The 20,897-nt window shown below is 39.1% G+C and overlaps 1 protein-coding gene across 1 annotated transcript in view; it reads right to left on the reverse strand.

Annotated features, from left to right (window-relative positions):
• plekhg7 (pleckstrin homology domain containing, family G (with RhoGef domain) member 7) overlaps positions 1 to 19,998 on the reverse strand; it is a 54,280-nt gene extending 34,282 nt beyond the window's left edge. Inside the window, exons 1-6 of the mRNA XM_084334947.1 lie at positions 19,937 to 19,998; positions 18,196 to 18,980; positions 16,909 to 16,931; positions 12,072 to 12,190; positions 10,671 to 10,711; positions 100 to 201 (exon numbers count right to left, since the gene is read on the reverse strand). Of these exons, the coding sequence (XP_084191073.1) occupies positions 100 to 201; positions 10,671 to 10,711; positions 12,072 to 12,190; positions 16,909 to 16,931; positions 18,196 to 18,840 (930 nt within the window). The 5' untranslated portion in view covers positions 18,841 to 18,980; positions 19,937 to 19,998. The remainder of the gene's footprint in view (positions 1 to 99; positions 202 to 10,670; positions 10,712 to 12,071; positions 12,191 to 16,908; positions 16,932 to 18,195; positions 18,981 to 19,936) is intronic.
• Between the last annotated feature and the right edge of the window lie 899 nt (positions 19,999 to 20,897).

Below are 20,897 nucleotides of genomic sequence, written 5' to 3' on the forward strand. Positions count from 1 at the left end.
TGGGGACATTAACGTGTGTTGTCGGGCCTTATAAATAAATTTGATTTGATTTGATTTAAACTTGTACACAGCTTGTACGACCAAGGAAAAATGTCTCACCTTGTACTTCTCAAAGTCTGTGTTCCTCCACTCTTGAATCTGTGCCGTTGACAGATATTTCTCGATATCATACGTCAGGTTAGTCGGCGTCTTCCCTTTAGTCTGAGTGGTGGAGGGAAACACACGTGTTATTTCCAACGATTTTCAAATACCGGTAGGTCTCTATAATGTAGCTGGTGTGAGCATGTGTACATGTGAATGTGTGTGTGTACTGTGTATGAGAACTATGCCGCCTCTGTGATCTAGGACAAACAAACAGTCTAGCACATTCAAAAAAATCAAACTACTATAAATAATCTGATTTGACAGAAATGTTTTGCTCCAAGTGTTGATGAATTATGGAACTTGAAAGGGCCAAAAGAGAAAAGAGGAATCACATTATCTGCTTTGAGAAGTAGGTCAGTGAACAATATGTCCATTCCGGCTAGTCTGATCATTCTGAAAGCAAAGTGCCGCTAAACAAATCTCAAATACACTGGGGAGCAGCCCAGAGACCGCACACCAGTACCAAACATATAACAGCACCTACCAGTACCAAACGTATAACAAGACCTACCTACCAGTACCAAACGTATAACAAGACCTACCAGTACCAAACATATAACAAGACCTACCAGTAACAAACATATATAACAAGACCTACCAGTAACAAACATATAACAAGACCTACCAGTACCAAACATATAACAAGACCTACCAGTACCAAACATATATAACAAGACCTACCAGTAACAAACATAACAAGACCTACCAGTAACAAACATATAACAAGTCCTACCAGTACCAAACATATATAACAAGACCTACCAGTAACAAACATATATAACAAGACCTACCAGTAACAAACATATAACAAGACCTACCAGTAACAAACATATAACAAGACCTACCAGTAACAAACGTATAACAAGACCTACCAGTAACAAATGTATAACAAGACCTACCAGTAACAAACATATATAACAAGACCTACAAGTAACAAACGTATAACAAGACCTACCAGTAACAAACGTATATAACAAAACCTACCAGTAACAAACATATATAACAAGACCTACCAGTAACAAACATAACAAGTCCTACCAGTAACAAACATATAACAAGTCCTACCAGTAACAAACATATAACAAGACCTACCAGTAACAAACATAACAAGTCCTACCAGTAACAAACATATAACAAGACCTACCAGTAACAAACATATAACAAAACCTACCAGTAACAAACATATATAACAAGACCTACCAGTAACAAACATATAACAAGACCTACCAGTAACAAACATATAACAAGACCTACCAGTAACAAACGTATAACAAGACCTACCAGTAACAAACATAACAAGACCTACCAGTAACAAACGTACAACAAGACCTACCAGTAACAAACATATATAACAAGACCTACCAGTAACAAACATAACAAGTCCTACCAGTACCAAACATATATAACAAGACCTACCAGTAACAAACATATATAACAAGACCTACCAGTAACAAACATATAACAAGACCTACCAGTAAAAAAACATATAACAAGACATACCAGTAACAAACATATAACAAGACCTACCAGTAACAAACATATAACAAGACCTACCAGTAACAAACATAACAAGTCCTACCAGTAACAAACATATAACAAGACCTACCAGTAACAAACATATAACAAGACCTACCAGTAACAAACATAACAAGTCCTACCAGTAACAAACGTATAACAAGACCTACCAGTAACAAACATATAACAAGATCTACCAGTAACAAACATAACAAGTCCTACCAGTAACAAACATAACAAGTCCTACCAGTAACAAACGTATAACAAGACCTACCAGTAACAAACATATAACAAGACCTACCAGTAACAAACATATAACAAGACCTACCAGTAACAAACGTATAACAAGACCTACCAGTAACAAACATATAACAAGACCTACCAGTAACAAACATATAACAAGACCTACCAGTAACAAACGTATAACAAGACCTACCAGTAACAAATGTATAACAAGTCCTACCAGTAACAAACATATATAACAAGACCTACCAGTAACAAACATATAACAAGAGTCAAGACCTACCAGTAACAAACATATATAACAAGACCTACCAGTAACAAACATATAACAAGACCTACCAGTAACAAACATATAACAAGACCTACCAGTAACAAACGTATAACAAGACCTACCAGTAACAAACGTATAACAAGACCTACCAGTAACAAACATATATAACAAGACCTACAAGTAACAAACGTATAACAAGACCTACCAGTAACAAACGTATATAACAAAACCTACCAGTAACAAACATATATAACAAGACCTACCAGTAACAAACGTATAACAAGTCCTACCAGTAACAAACATATAACAAGACCTACCAGTAACAAACGTATAACAAGACCTACCAGTAACAAACGTATAACAAGTCCTACCAGTAACAAACATATATAACAAGACCTACCAGTAACAAACATATAACAAGAGTCAAGACCTACCAGTAACAAACATATATAACAAGACCTACCAGTAACAAACATATAACAAGACCTACCAGTAACAAACATATAACAAGACCTACCAGTAACAAACGTATAACAAGACCTACCAGTAACAAACGTATAACAAGACCTACCAGTAACAAACATATATAACAAGACCTACAAGTAACAAACGTATAACAAGACCTACCAGTAACAAACGTATATAACAAAACCTACCAGTAACAAACATATATAACAAGACCTACCAGTAACAAACGTATAACAAGTCCTACCAGTAACAAACATATAACAAGACCTACCAGTAACAAACGTATAACAAGACGGGGCGGCTACGTGGCGTAGTGGGCAAGGCGCTCGCCACGAATGCGGAGATGCTGGGCTCGCCTGTTCGAGCCCAGCGCTCCACATTGCTTTCAGTTTAGCTGGTCGTTCATACTAATACACATTCGCCGTATTAGGGGGTGGGAAACTGATGGGTGGGGATTGGGCGTTGTGGACAGCGACTCCTACAGGTCGGTTGGTGCGCCTGCGCAGTAGAATCAGGAAGTGTCGGGGGCAGCGTGAGCCTCCCACGCGTTACTCCTCGCCACTGAGAGATCGAGCTGCGCAGGTGAAAAGATGCGACTGCTGTTACCTCAAGTACCGGAGGGGACTTGTGCTATGTATGACTTAGTCCACATTGCAGCCGGCTTGTGGGAGGCAAGAAACAGCGTTCGTGACAGGGGAGGGTTGAATTGGATGATACGAAATTGGGATGGGAGAAAAATATAGAAAATGGGAGAAAAAGTGGATAAAAAAAAAAAAAACGTATAACAAGACCTACCAGTAACAAACATATAACAAGACCTACCAGTAAAAAACATATAACAAGACCTACCAGTAACAAACGTATAACAAGACCTACCAGTAACAAACATATAACAAGTCCTACCAGTACCAAACATATATAACAAGACCTACCAGTAACAAACATATATAACAAGACCTACCAGTAACAAACGTATAACAAGACCTACCAGTAACAAACATAACAAGTCTTACCAGTAACAAACATATAACAAGACCTACCAGTAACAAACATAACAAGACCTACCAGTAACAAACGTACAACAAGACCTACCAGTACCAAACATATATAACAAGACCTACCAGTAACAAACATAACAAGTCCTACCAGTAACAAACATATATAACAAGACCTACCAGTAACAAACATATATAACAAGACCTACCAGTAACAAACATATAACAAGACCTACCAGTAACAAACATAACAAGTCTTACCAGTAACAAACGTATAACAAGACCTACCAGTAACAAACGTATAACAAGACCTACCAGTAACAAACGTATAACAAGACCTACCAGTAACAAACGTATAACAAGACCTACCAGTAACAAACATATAACAAGACCTACCAGTAACAAACATATAACAAGACCTACCAGTAACAAACGTATAACAAGACTTACCAGTAACAAACATATAACAAGACCTACCAGTAACAAACATATAACAATACCTACCAGTAACAAACGTATAACAAGACCTACCAGTAACAAACGTATAACAAGACCTACCAGTAACAAACGTATAACAAGACCTACCAGTAACAAACATATAACAAGACCTACCAGTAACAAACATATAACAAGACCTACCAGTAACAAACATATAACAAGACCTACCAGTAACAAACATAACAAGACCTACCAGTAACAAACGTATAACAAGACCTACCAGTAACAAACATATAACAAGACCTACCAGTAACAAACATAACAAGACCTACCAGTAACAAACGTATAACAAGACCTACAAGTAACAAACGTATAACAAGACCTACCAGTAACAAACATATAACAAGTCCTACCAGTAACAAACATATATAACAAGACCTACCAGTAACAAACATAACAAGACCTACCAGTAACAAACATATAACAAGTCCTACCAGTAACAAACATATATAACAAAACCTACCAGTAACAAACATATATAACAAGACCTACCAGTAACAAACATAACAAGACCTACCAGTAACAAACATATATAACAAGACCTACCAGTAACAAACATATATAACAAGACCTACCAGTAACAAACATATATAACAAGACCTACCAGTACCAAACATATAACAAGTCCTACCAGTAACAAACGTATATAACAAGACCTACCAGTAACAAACATATAACAAGACCTACCAGTAACAAACATAACAAGTCCTACCAGTAACAAACATAACAAGTCCTACCAGTAACAAACATATAACAAGACCTACCAGTAACAAACGTATAACAATACCTACCAGTAACAAAAATATAACAAGACCTACCAGTACCAAACATATAACAAGTCCTACCAGTAACAAACATATAACAAGACCTACCAGTAACAAACATATAAGACCTACCAGTAACAAACATAACAAGTCCTACCAGTAACAAACGTATAACAAGACCTACCAGTAACAAACATAACAAGTCCTACCAGTAACAAACATATAACAAGACCTACCAGTAACAAACATATATAACAAAACCTACCAGTAACAAACATAACAAGTCCTACCAGTAACAAACATATAACAAGACCTACCAGTAACAAACATATAACAAGACCTGCCAGTAACAAACATAACAAGACCTACCAGTAACAAACATATAACAAGACCTACCAGTAACAAACATAACAAGTCCTACCAGTAACAAACATATAACAAGTCCTACCAGTAACAAACATAACAAGTCCTACCAGTAACAAACATAACAAAACCTACCAGTAACAAACATATATAACAAGACCTACCAGTAACAAACATAACAAGTCTTACCAGTAACAAACATAACAAGACCTACAAGTAACAAACGTATAACAAGACCTACCAGTAACAAACGTATAACAATACCTACCAGTAACAAAAATATAACAAGACCTACCAGTACCAAACATATAACAAGACCTACCAGTAACAAACATATAACAAGACCTACCAGTAACAAACATATAAGACCTACCAGTAACAAACATAACAAGTCCTACCAGTAACAAACGTATAACAAGACCTACCAGTAACAAACATAACAAGTCCTACCAGTAACAAACATATAACAAGACCTACCAGTAACAAACATATATAACAAAACCTACCAGTAACAAACATAACAAGTCCTACCAGTAACAAACATATAACAAGACCTACCAGTAACAAACATATAACAAGACCTGCCAGTAACAAACATAACAAGACCTACCAATAACAAACATATAACAAGACCTACCAGTAACAAACATAACAAGTCCTACCAGTAACAAACATATAACAAGTCCTACCAGTAACAAACATAACAAGTCCTACCAGTAACAAACATAACAAAACCTACCAGTAACAAACATATATAACAAGACCTACCAGTAACAAACATAACAAGTCTTACCAGTAACAAACATAACAAGACCTACAAGTAACAAACGTATAACAAGACCTACCAGTAACAAACGTATAACAAGTCCTACCAGTACCAAACATATATAACAAGACCTACCAGTAACAAACATATATAACAAGACCTACCAGTAACAAACATAACAAGTCCTACCAGTAACAAACATAACAAGTCCTACCAGTAACAAACATATAACAAGACCTACCAGTAACAAACATATAACAAGACCTACCAGTAACAAATATAACAAGTCCTACCAGTAACAAACATATAACAAGACCTACCAGTAACAAACATAACAAGTCCTACCAGTAACAAACATATAACAAGTCCTACCAGTAACAAACATATAACAAGTCCTACCAGTAACAAACATATAACAAGACCTACCAGTAACAAACATAACAAGTCCTACCAGTAACAAACATATAACAAGACCTACCAGTAACAAACATAACAAGTCCTACCAGTAACAAACATATAACAAGTCCTACCAGTAACAAACATAACAAGTCCTACCAGTAACAAACATAACAAAACCTACCAGTAACAAACATATATAACAAGACCTACCAGTAACAAACATAACAAGTCCTACCAGTAACAAACATATAACAAGTCCTACCAGTAACAAACATATAACAAGACCTACCAGTAACAAACATAACAAGTCCTACCAGTAACAAACATATAACAAGACCTACCAGTAACAAACATAACAAGTCCTACCAGTAACAAACATATAACAAGTCCTACCAGTAACAAACATATATAACAAAACCTACCAGTAACAAACATAACAAGTCCTACCAGTAACAAACATATAACAAGACCTACCAGTAACAAACATATAACAAGACCTACCAGTAACAAACATAACAAGTCCTACCAGTAACAAACATATAACAAGTCCTACCAGTAACAAACATATAACAAGACCTACCAGTAACAAACATAACAAGACCTACCAGTAACAAACATAACAAGACCTACCAGTAACAAACATATAACAAGACCTACCAGTAACAAACATATAACAAGACCTACCAGTAACAAACATATAACAAGACCTACCAGTAACAAACATATAACAAGACCTACCAGTAACAAACATATAACAAGACCTACCAGTAACAAACATATAACAAGTAGTGCTGTCAGGCAAGTCATTTTTTTATCTAATTAATTACAGGATTTGTAATTAATTAATCTAATTAATCGCATTTTAATCGCATAACCATTTTATGCCTGATATTCTATATTCTATAATCATATTTCAAATTGCATGTGTCCGGATGGCAGAATTCAGTACTGTTTGATTTTTCAGGTCTGGTCAATTTGAGCATGGTGTTATTCACAGTCAAAGATAAAAGAAAATTATTGATATTCTCATTTGGTTCATTACAATTTACTCAAAATAAAAATGTCATTCAATTAATCACCGCGCAGATTGATTGATTGAATGAAAATGTTATTAACAGATTGCAGAATGGGTACAATACAGTACGGCTTTTTTAATTCATAATGAATTGTAAGTAAGGGTGCATCTTGCACCGTGCAATCCATTCTTTGTGGATCTAGCCCACAGTATTTCTGACACTGGGAATACATTCCCTGAGATTCAGTGTCCCTAGAATCAGACACCAAGAACATGAAATGAAAAAAAAGTCTGTAAATGTGTATTCTACATTCTTATGGAATGAATGAGATAAAAAAAAATTATAAAAAAAGAAAAAAAAATCTTTTTTTGTAATTAATTTTGAGTTAATTTTCATAACGCGATAATTTGCTGTGTAATTAATTAATCTAATTAACGCGATAAACTGACAGCCCTAATAACAAGACCTACCAGTAACAAACATATAACAAGACCTACCAGTAACCAGTGTTGGGCAAGTTACTTTAAAAAGTAACTAGTTACAGTTACTAGTTACTTCTCCCAAAAAGTAACTAAATTACTTACTCAGTTACAAATTATAAAAGTAACTAGTTACTTCAGAAAGTAACTATTGCGTTACTTTCAATATATATATTTTTTTACATAAACAACATACACAAATCTAAACTATTTTAATGTTGCTGTGGGACAAAGTGAGACTAGCCTCCAATCAAATGCCATGTATGTAGATATTATAATTACTATTGTAACTGAGGGGTACAATTCCCTGACTGTATTGTTAGATATGGTATTTAATACCACTACCTCTTGTACTTTAACTTCTGGCCATCCAGTACATGATATAAGTATGATGAACACTTTCCCACCTGATGAAACGAATCCACACAAATGTACCAAATCGAAGGTTTAATATAGCAAAAGGTATATACAACGTTCACTTGTTTACATTTATGATTTGAAATATGCACTTTTATGGCAAATGAGTATTCGTAGGTAAATCAACATTGAATGTCCAATCTCTGGTTACGCAGGGAGTAAGTATACAACCTGGAATATTTAGGAAACGATAGCGATGGTACTTAAATGATTATAGCTGGATACACTAAGGGGGGGGGGGGGGTCCCGCTGGTTGTAAGACAGTAGGAGGGGGGGGTTAGAGAAGCCGCTGGCGGTATCCCATCTGGCCGACGGTGTCTTGGGAGAATTCAAAGTCTTGAACACGGTGCCCACAGAACCTCGGTCCGCAGACGAATACAGCTGGACCCTCTGTGGACGGTAGCTGCCGGTCCACAACGGAGAGACGTGAGGCGACCTCACTGGTGTAGAGCGCCGTCTCACCTGGAGTTCTCTCCGGGGGGTAGTTCCAACACTCCGCAGTGTTGGCCTTTATCCATGGAATAATCAAAGCACCCAAAGCATAATCCAAGCCGTGGAAGGCTCGCCGTCGTCCGGGTAGAGTAATCCAATATACAGGTCCAGTCGCCCTGGCCCGGAGCTCCTCGGATGCAAGCACCACTAGGGGTCTGCCCAGCCTGGTTAAGCGTCCAGATAACGTCAGGAACGATGGGGGGTACTGATAACTTTAGAACTCTAACCGAACGATGCACCATACATAAATAGACTATTATTAGCTTAATAGAATACGTCCAACTCGACGGTATAGTGCCAAACTATGACTATTCAACTATTAATCTACACGATATCTCAATGCCTATTCTGGGGCCAAGTAGGCCTTACTACACCGCACGTGCGTCGTGGGGAGGCTTTGCGTCTGTCACTCTGTTGGAGGGTAAAGAACTGGACTAAAAGAAAGTTCTACTTTACTTGCGCCATATATATATGCGCTATGAACAAATAGTACCATTCGTATTTCGCCCGACATATTCCTGCGCGGAACCGGGGCTTGCCACGACATGTTAGGCGGCACGATTGAACTTGGACCTAGGGGTATGGCAACCTGGCGCCAGGTTCTCGTCCAATGGTAGAATGAAACTATTATGGGCTGTTTAGTAGACTAAAGGGATATTCAGTGCATATTGTACAAGGAATATACAGGGGATATCAAACGATATACAAATACAATTAAATATATATATATAAATAAATATATATATTCGGTTTAATCTGATCCTTCACAACAACTATGTTTATATATTAGTGGATCATACAAATACAATAGATGTTTTGGAACTTTTGATATATGTATTGCCCCTCAACAGGCCACAACTGGGCAACATTAAATTATGCTTGTTAAGCACTATACCAAAAATAAATAACAAATATATACTGATTGATTGAACATTTTAATTAACAGATTGCAGAATGGGTACAGCACTACGGCTCAATACACACAATTGTTAAGGGGCTGCAGACCAGAGAAAGACTTTCGTCTTGTTTACATCAGGGTCCCCCATTTTCAATTCATGACATACACAACATACAGATATAAGAATCTAATCGAATCATTCTAAACCAATCTAATCATGACATTTAAGACATGCATGACATACAGATATATATCTCTGCGCACCAGACTGTGCTATTAAACCAGGAAGTGCAGCACTATGTTGAGCCCATAGATATATACTGTATGGTTGAGCCTGTCAGCAGTAGAGCCACTACTGCCCTGCGCTGCAACACAAGAGTGAACCGCGGTCTCACGCTGACTGCTCGCTTATTATGTTGTTCCGTTTGATTCGTTTTAGATTATTTGGGCTCAAACCGTACACTACACAGACCCGCGGTCTCCGCTGACTGAATCGCTTGTGTTGTGGCTCAGACTCTCGATGCGTTAGACCCGCCCACCTCTACCTTTGATTGGCTTACCATGACATTTTACTCAGCCTCAGCCAATTGTCACTCGTCAGCATGACGCTTGACTCGCGCACTGCCCACTAAACAAGGAAGAACATAATATTGCCTCTCAGCGCAGATATCTGTCTGATGAAAGAAACAGGTTCATTCATAGTAACGCGCCGGATTTATTTGCAGTAACGGTAACGGCGTTATTGAGATTGGAAGAGTAATCCGTTAGATTACTCGTTACTGAAAAAACTAATGCCGTTAGTAACGTTGTTACTTATAGCGCCGTTATTCCCATCACTGCCAGTAACAAACATATAACAAGACCTACCTGTACCAAACATATAACAAGACCTACCAGTAACAAACATAACAGCACCTACCAGTAACAAACATAACAACCTACCGTGCTGCGCCTTGAAAAAGGCCACTTTGACTTCTTAGTATCTGTTAAAGATTAGAAACACAACATGCTGGTTATGACAGCCGTGAGAAAATCTGCTGTAGAACAGATGGGGCTTAGGAGAAACACAAACAACACACTGGGTTATAAATATAATACAACAGAGGACCTGAGGACACACTTCTCAATTCCAATGGAAGCCGAGTGACATCACTGACTGTCATATTGAAACTAATTTACTCAATAACTGTCTAACTAAATTTATGTGTGCAAAACTGTTTTTTTTTGTGTGAAGTGCCCCTTTAACACATTCGGGGCCATTGGGATATGTCTGAATATATCAAGTAACTTTTCGATTTGGTCAAGCCTATTCCGAGATGGCGACCATTTTGGACATTTTTAACCATGGGAATTGTAGACTTTTTGCGGCCATTTTGTAATAGACATCGCTAGCTGTCGATCAGCATTGACATGTTTCAAAACGACACTTCCTGTACATTTCTATGGGGTTCAAGGTTCAAAGTTCTGTATGGATTATTTCAATAACTGTTCATATTCGGGATAATTCTACCACAAAAGGTAACGTTTTTGACAAATTGAAACGCAGTTAGTTTCTCCTCCCTATTGTTAGCATGTAGCAACAATTAGATCTGAAATTAGTTTCAAAATGGTTGCACTGTGGTGAAAATAAAAAAGTACAGTAGATTTCATTATCTGTTCTTATGCACGCCTGGTGATACTAAATCCAAATTGAACTCGGGCATTTGAAAGATAATATATGTATATATATATATATAAATGTGCGAATTGGCTATAATAAGGTAATTTATAAGCCTCCTATTCTATATTCTATAATAATATTTCAAATTGCATTGGTCCAGATGGGAGAATTCAGTGCTGTATCTACAGAACCTTCTGTTTAATCATCTTCCCTTTATTAATTTCCTTCGATTTTTTGTACACATGATCTCAAGAAGGTACGGAACGAGATCAGTGGCAGTTTTTAATGTTTGGTCATTATTAGCATGGTGTTATTCACTGTCAAAGATGCAAAGAAAAATCATAATTAATATTCTCCTTTGTTTCATCACAATTTAAGCAAGCCTAGTAATAGACACAATATTTGACACTGAATACATTCCCTGAGGTCCATAGATGTCCCTAGATACCAAGAATATGCAAATGAACCTTGTAGAAGTGGAGCAATATTCCATTTACCTAGGTATATATTTTAGGCGGATTTTCAGAAAACAGGTTAACAAGCGCTGGCTCCCAATCACGTATATATACACGTGGTTGGCCCCGAATCGGTTAAGAGCTGTAGGTTGCGAGACTAATACATGCTGTTTGTTACTTAGTTAATGGCGTGAAAAAGGATAACATGTATAACAAGCCCAGTTTTACCTGAGTAGTTGGAACCATTCAATATGTTTGCTGCCCCATTGGATACAAACAGGTCCCCTGGAGAAACGTCCAATCCTGGCAAACTGACCACCACAGAGCTCCGCCTCCTTTCCTGAAGCCTGGGGGATACAGGAAGTGAATATGTCTGAATATACCTGCATACAATCCCTCTATATACCTACTTATACACCTGCATATAACTGTATGACAGCATGTACAATAATGCTGTATATACCATGCATATATATATATATATATATATATATATATATATACATATATATATATATATATATATATATATATATTCACATGTCTATACATACCTGCAATCCTGCATATAATAATTTTTTGTTACATATCTGTAGATTCTATATCCATACATATCCCTTACCTACTCTAACTAGTTACACTGCTAGCCGGTATGCCTTACTATCATAGTGTCTTTATACCTGTATCACTGTACATATTAATACTACAACTCTGTACATGCATCCGATTAGCACTATTATTTCATTTCATTTCGCACATGGTAGTGTATTACAGTACATTACAAATTCCTATAAATAATTTATTTATTATAATCAAATACACCCATAAGCGAAAAGGAGCAGGAAGAAGAATAGATTCTTATTAATACCTGCCCCCTATCCAATTAAATAAAGTAAATTTGATGGTCGGCGCATACAACCATTACTTGCACTAAAGTGCAAATTTAAACAAATTCAAAACAAAACTAGAACAAAAAATGAGCAACAAATGAACAGTGCATACAATTACAACCATTCCTTGCACTAGAATGCTAATTTAAACAAATCCAAAACAAAACTAGAACAAAAACGAGCAACAAATGAACAATCAAACATGTAGAAAAGCAAAAGATAATCAAAAGATAACTCCAGAATCTAATCCTTTTCGTAGTCTTCATATTGTCTAATTATTTTCATATTTAGAAAAAAATATATATAATTGATAAATATTTTACATCCCTTTAGGTCATTGTAGAGAGAATTCCAAATTTGTATTCCTATCACTGAAGGACACATCTACTTCTGAGTGGTCCGTGCTGCAAACTGATGTTTAAAATCAAATTTCCTCCTGCTATCCCCACTTTCTGAACTATATACAAACAGTTGTAAATTAACTGGCAGCTAATTGCTTTTTGCCCTAAACATAAATACGGTAATAACGTCTGTAGTTTCACTATCTCTTCAAGTTTCAATACCCTCGATCTGATAAATAGACTGTTTGTGTGTTCTCTATACTCGACATTATGCATGATACGTACCGCTCTCTTCTGTAATGTGTATAATGATTTTATGGTAGACATATATGTATTTCCCCATACTTCAGCACAATAACTAAGGTATGGTGAGATAAGTGAGCAATATAGTGTTCGCATTGCATCATATTTTAACATATGTCTCACTTTATTTAAAACAAAAATACTCGTAGACATCTTTTTTTTAACGTGTGCTATGTGGGATTTCCATGTTACCGGTAGTTTGTCATCCATTATTACACCCAAAAACACCCATTATTACACCCCACATTCGATAGTCATACACTCAGTCATACACTCAGTCATTACTCAGTAGTAATAATTTATATATTTTATACCCAGTTTAATCACCTATACATTGTATATTACTATTGTACTTTACTGTTACATTTGCACTCTGGTTGGATGTCAAACGTCTTTTCGTTGTGTTGTATGACATACTGTAATTGAATCTCTTTAAACATGAATTAATGTTTGCCAGACATCATGAACCAAACTAACAGCCCTGTGGTTGACAGAGTGAAGTGCTAATCGACTGTATGGCCTAATCGCTATATGTATGCAAGATGTGCAGTACACTGTTTAAACACACCGATACAAGGTATAACCTGAATATCGACTGTATATGTTGTACAATAGAACAGAAGAGGGATACACTTCATCTTACAGGACGACTCTGTTGAACAGGAAATAACAGAATTCCTTTTGCCATTTTACATGGTTGAAATACCATCTGTGTTGTGCAAGCGCGCGGTGATGTGTAACATCAGCAGAGCAAATTGTAGACGTTAATGCAGTTCTCTGACAGGCAGAAATGGCATGTTAACTTCATCAGCATTCCTGGTTGAAAACAAGGGGGCAATACTAGAATAAACCTTGCACCTCAGTAATTCAAAATGTCAAAGTACTCCCTCTGTAAGTATTACAGAGAGGCATGCATACGTGGTGATTAATGGATCTCCCTCTGTTTTATATGGTAGGAGGTTTGCTGTCAACGTGTGCCGTTTTTCAATCCTCCTGGTCTCCTTTCAGGAGGTACAGTAGTAACCAAAGCATAGCCAGACGGAGAGTGGAAAAACAATGCTCTTGACTTTTAGCCTTGGGCACAACTACTGTTTTCACTTTGTCTGCTCGTGTTCCTGGTGAGGGCCACTTGTGGAAAGTATCTGGGTGGAACAATTAATCAAGTATTTTTGACATGCAAGATGCACGTTGCAGGAGGCTGCGATATTTCATAAATGTGTCTCCAAACACCATTCTAAACTAAGTACAAATCGTATTCTAGATGTGAGAAAACACCTTTGCTCGGTACAGACGCTCCCAGTAGTACTCATTTATTTATATACTGTATAAATTACAGTACTTATATCCAGTTTAATCCTGTATATTACTATTACACTTTACTATTACATTTGCACTCTGGTTGGATGCCAAACTTTTTAGTTGTACTGTACTTGTTGACATTGACAATACATTTGAATCTAATCTAAAAATCACATCATCAACATTTAATGCCAAAGTTATAATTCCCCTCCAACATCTTGAATTGTACCACAATTGCGTTATCCGTCAAAAGAATTGCAATTATGCCATTTTGTCCGAATTGTTCAGCCCTAGTTGAAAGGAGAATGCACATCTGTCAACATTCTAATTCACAGATAATGAATATCACAGTTGGCATCAAATGTGACTTCACGTGCACCTAATGCGTACAGTAAACACAACGATGACAGTCCAATTGTGCTACCGGCTGAAAACAGTCTTTAAATCTTCACCGTGAAAGGAGAGATCAGTAATGAGACAAACAGCAACCCGACAGGCTGGTTTTGCTCCCTACTCTGACACTCTATTCACAGTCACTCTCATCCTAATCAACCCTCTGGGATGTTACTTCCAAGCTCCCTCTGGGGGGGGGTAAAGTCAGATACATTTTGAGAGTTTTGACCCCCTAATGCACCACTGAACAGAAACAGACCAACTATCCTCTTGAGCCGTGTCATAATGCTGGAATAATAGACAAAATCTGCAACGATGAAATGCATTGTATACCAAACGACAGCATGTCCATTACACCGGTTTAAAGGAAACACGCGTTCTCCCTGCTATATACAGTAAAGGTTATGTAAATAACACCGTGACCGACCGAGAGATGTGGGCCGAATGTTCCTTGTTCCGACAGCCATAAATATAACAAAAGAGGGTCACAGTAAAGGCAAGGGGAAGCATGGAGACACACCTTCCTGTTAATTTTACAATATAAAACACTGAATGAGAACTACCTCTGGCAACTTAATTAGGATCACCTAGGCTGCGCGTGGAAGCACCGATAATGGCTGTTCGGGACAGTGAGGGTACATCTGTAATGATCTACTTGCATAATCGTCTACAAAGCTTATGTAAACCAACAGTAAATTAACTGACTCGAGTGCATGCGGCTGCCGGAGGGGCCAATGAGTACACCTGAACGCCTGACTGGAATCTTTTTGCTGAACGCACAGGAGTCGTAAGTCGGTACTCTATACGGAGCGACTTTTTGTCGGGTCCTCTGAATGCACCAACTGTTCCTCCCTCCCGCTACTGTTCTGTGTTCCTTCTGGTAAACCGATACAAGGTCCACGTTGATGTATGGGCCGACGAGCAGCACTGAGTAAACAGTCAAAAACACCTGAACACAGAGAACCGGCTGACGGGAAAGTACACTGAAGTTGTGAGGGTCTGTCCTAACTAACCACGCCAATGCTTAATTGCGGTTCATTTCCTAGCATCCCTCACAATGGCTTCCTGTTACTTTGCTCTCTCTCTCTCTGTGTGCCAGCCCCTCTGCCACCAAGCGGTTAGCAAAAAAAGGGGGCGCTTTGTTCCCGCGCCACAGGAGAAATAATGACGCTTGGAAAACAAAAGTGTCCTGAGAAATCTGGCCTGCAGAGTGTGGTCACCATAAGGGGCACAGTGCCAGGGCGTAATTACGGGGACAATAGCTGCCTAATTATCCACTGAGGGGAAGAGACCCACTGCCCATTAGGAGCAGGAAGGGGTGGGGGGGGCGGCCTTAATGAGGATTTGTCTTGTCCACTCATAACCATGGGACTCTCATAACTCGACCCACCAAGCTTATGCTCCACTAACAAAGACGTAGTACAATGAATGCACAATGGGCCTCCCCCATAACTCTAGGTCCAATCAGCCTCACTCACAAGCCAACTGTCCTTCGTGTGAAGGCAAGTCCCTGGGGGGGGGTAAACTGATTTCTGGGGTTAATGAAACTATTTGACAAACATGCAAAGGCAAGGGCAGCGACAGGAATCATAACTTGCTAAGAAGGGCAAGGTAGAAGAAACATGTTCATTATTTGTAATTTCCGTGGTGCGTGGCGACTGCTCGGAGCGTGTCAAGTTATAGCCAACATTTTACTATACACCTGGCATTCAAATCAGGTTATATCATGCTATGGTAATTGAAGGCCAAGCCCAGCTATTTTTGGCTGTGCCAGGTAGGCACCCAGAAGGCACACCAGTCACTCCAGGGCATGAGGACCTACTTAACTTACTTACTTACCTTTTATAACAATGGTCCTCCTTCTGCAAAAATGAAAAAAAAGACTGCATCAGTACATTGGGATACAAAGTCGATACATATTTGTAAGCGAATATAAAACTTCTTGAACACTTTGGTAAAAATAGAACATTAAATTCTCATGTCCATCCCCTAACTGGAAAACCGGCAATATCATATTGTCCAATTCGTAATCAGAATTAATATACATGTATATATGGAACCTATGGGCATTGGGACCCGTTCTAATGACTGAGTTTGCTTGGAACAGGGTAAATAGGAAATTTGCTATGATGCCTCTAGCTCATGGAATTTCCCTCTGTTGCAGAGTTTAAAACTTTGATCTCCAACCTTTGTCAATCAAGTTGTACATGTTTTAATTGATTTGTTATCCTTGCTCTTTGCCTCGTCTTGTCTCTTTGTTGTGATTTTATATGCTTTTTTAGTTTTTATGCTAATTTATGTATGCACACTCGACATGGCCGTAAGCGAGGGGAACCCCAGTCGCCTTTCAAGTTCAAACAAAGGTTTGAAATATATCAGTTTACTGTACATTTAACACTAAATCACCCCCCCCCCCCCTGCTACTGCATCTGCCGACCCACTATATCACTTTCAAACACATTCAGAGGTGAAGCAGTGTTTTAAGTGGAGGCGCTCGCTCGCTCAAAGGCCTCCGATATCTGAGGAGAAAGTCGGGGGGCTCCATTGTGAACGTGCCTCGGCTGAATGCCGTGAGCTGATGAATGGGGTCCCCCCCCCATTATCTTCCCTCATCACTCACTGACCCCGCTATTATTGGGTGACTGCTGACTGCTGTGAATGGGGGGGGGGGGGGGGGGGGTGGGGGGGGGGGCACGAGGAGGACCCTTCCCAGACCTCTGCCAGGGGCCACAGGGGTTGGTCGGAGCCGTCAGTGCATGTAGCTGCTGATTCATTTGCTGTCAAAAGCCTGCATTGTGATGGGTCACCGCAGGAGGCAAAGGTAGAATGAGGGGAGAGGAGGCCACTACAATAGGGAAGATCTGCCATCTAATTTATCATAAGGTTATGATGAAAAGAAAAAAACACAACTTATTATACAGCCATGCTGTAGTAGCAGCACACATGACGGTTATCAGATTTGGCTGCTGGTAGTAAGAGGCTTGTGTAAAAAATAACAACTAAAAAGGAGCTAATTCTGACCCATTTGTGTCGTTTATGATTCAAAAGTGAACGGGTCACATGGCTCAAAGTTATGCAGTCATGCCTCAATGAAAGACACTTCTGTGAACACTGATAAAAGCTCACCTGCGGTTCATCATCAGGGAATTCAAAATCTGTACTAACACACGGTAGTGCGCTCATAGATTCTTGTCTCTTGCAAATGACACCATTGTCAAAGGTCTTTGATCTATGCGTCCTGGGTTCCTGTCCGCCCGGGGTCGAATCCGAGTGACCGTCGTGTTGGATTTCTTCTTCATCAGAGATGGGGGGGGTGGCTGCCAGCGGGGACTTGTGCCTGTGTACCGGGGACAGGGGACTCGTGTCCACCGTCCCCGGCTCCTCCTGCGTGCTCGCCATTTTCTCCGGGTCTCGAAAGTCCATCTGCGGGCGCCTGGTGCTCCGCATCCGTCGCAAGGTGGGAGATGTGGAGATCCGGCCGGGGGCCTGGCGGTCGAACTGGAACAACGGTGTGACCAGACTATCGGCGTCCACCAGAGAGGCGTGCCTCAGCTTGGAGTGTGTCCGTGCCAGGTCGATGTGCATTATAACCGGGCTGCTGGTCTGGGTCTCCTTGTCCACGAAGGGCCCCGGCTCCGTTTGTGTCTGTGCGTTTGACACACCTGCGGCGGCGACGACCTCACTCTCCAGCCACTCGATGTAATTCCAGTCCAAGCTCTTCTCCACATCTTGGTTGTTGTCGTTCAGGATAGCCTCTTTCAGGGTAGACATTGTGACCCAAAAGGCATTGTAGGTAAGCTGAGGCCAGAAAATGTGTGGTCCAATGATCCAGTTTCACTATAGTCCCAGCTGAGGTGAGGTCAGTTTATAATCCAGTAGCATTCCAGGGAGTTTCAACACCACTCAAGTTACTGTGGGGGGGGGGATACAACACAAGAAAATGTATCAATAGCTAGACGTGTATTAATACGCAACATAGAGCAGTCTGGGCGGTCATTCAGTCAAGTCCTAATCTTCTGGAAAAAAAGGGGATTTTCTCAGGGGTTTCAGACCACGTTATGAAACGCAGTCGGCAGTGAAGAAGCCTAAAGTTATGGATTATTGTGGGTCACACACTTAAGCCGCCTGTCGTCTGCATGGGCCTCTATAGGCAAACTGTCAGAATAGACATACGATACGACCAACACTTTCCTTTGTCACAGACTCTGAATTTTTTTTACAACAAATAACATATTACGTTGTTTGTTGTAACATTGTTTTCAGAGTCAGTCTGTGACAAAGGAAAGTGTTGGTCGTATGTCTATTTACTGGGACTGTAACAAGATCTCGTTTCAGTGCCTTGACAGTGAGTGCAGTGTAGGGGGGAAACCATGCAGAGGACTTGCACCTGATCAGAGCTGCTCTATCATAAACTAGGGTACAATCAGTTAATTCGACATTAGTGTCAAAACTAAAGAACATGACGACCACGAATATAATTTAACAATAAGATAAACAAAAGCCACATTATAAAATAAAAAAATTAAAAGCCGTGCGGGATTTTACTAACTTCGCAAGCACACGAGGTTTTGCCAAACATTTACATTTACAGGAATGGTACACTTCTTTCAGCTGAGTAACAATGTTCATCAAAGTGTTGAAACTTGAGTGCATAGTAGACTACTAGACATTATTAGTATAGTAGGAAGAGTGCATGATAGAAGACAGTAAGAAGGTTAGTGTGGTTTGTGTTCTTTGGCCAAATGTGGCAAACAAGATACATAATTTGATGCAACAAGCGAAACACAGATAGGAATATCACTCGTTAGAAGTAATCAACATGCTTAGAAATAATAATTAAATTGTGCACAAGCGTGTGTTTACTTACAGCGGTGTGCCGTGCCGTGCCTCTGCGCTGTGCTGGATCATCCACTCTGCATGGAAGCAACGACTCCGGACGAAGAGCTCAGCTTGCCTTGTCACGTCACGCCAATGTGACCCCAGTGGCTGGGAGCGAACAAGTTAGGAGCCAAGTCTCCATGGTTCGACAGGCCGTCGGGACGCCTATGCAACGAATAGAATAGACTAGGAATATTTTATTAATCCCGAAGGAAATTCAGCACCACAGATCGCTCACAATAAACATTTAGGTAGACAAAAATAAGAATACACAGTCACTCATTTGAGCATTTTTGTATAAAAAAAGAAAAGGAAAAAAGCTGCATTCTGTACTTCATTCATTGTTTGCATTTTGTACTTTAGTTTGTACTTTGTATATTGTATAATATTTTGTATAGTGTTTTGTCTTTATTCTTTTAACTTTTTGTTACTGTATGAAGCACAATCTCAGGATCGAGGCTCATAAAACCAAGCATTTCAATGTAATGTACAGTTACCCCCCCCCCCCCACCCCACCCAACCACCTCCAATGAAACAGTCCCCCCCCCCCACCCCACCCAACCTCCTCCAATGTACAGTTTCTTCCCCCTCAAATGTATACTCTCTTTTTTAGACCCTTTTTGTATCACAAACAGTACTGTAGATCTGGTATGTCATACATGTCTATAGATGTAGCAGTACTGTCTATCTGTATGTCATGTATGTCATATATGTTATGATGGATTGAAAATGGGGGACCCTGGTGTAAACAAGACTAAAGTATTTCTCTGGTCTGCATCCCCTTAACAATTGTGTGTATTGAGCTGTACTGTATTGTACCCATTCTGCAATCTGTTAATAAAATGTTCAATCAATCAATGTAGCCTACCTTATGTGTGACAAATAAAACAAAACTTGAACTTGAAACTTGAGATACTGTATATGTACATTCTGAAATATACAGTCAAAAA

Source organism: Notolepis coatsorum (genome assembly GCF_963971535.1).
Source record: "Notolepis coatsorum genome assembly, chromosome: 18".
Lineage (NCBI taxonomy): Eukaryota > Metazoa > Chordata > Actinopteri > Aulopiformes > Paralepididae > Notolepis > Notolepis coatsorum.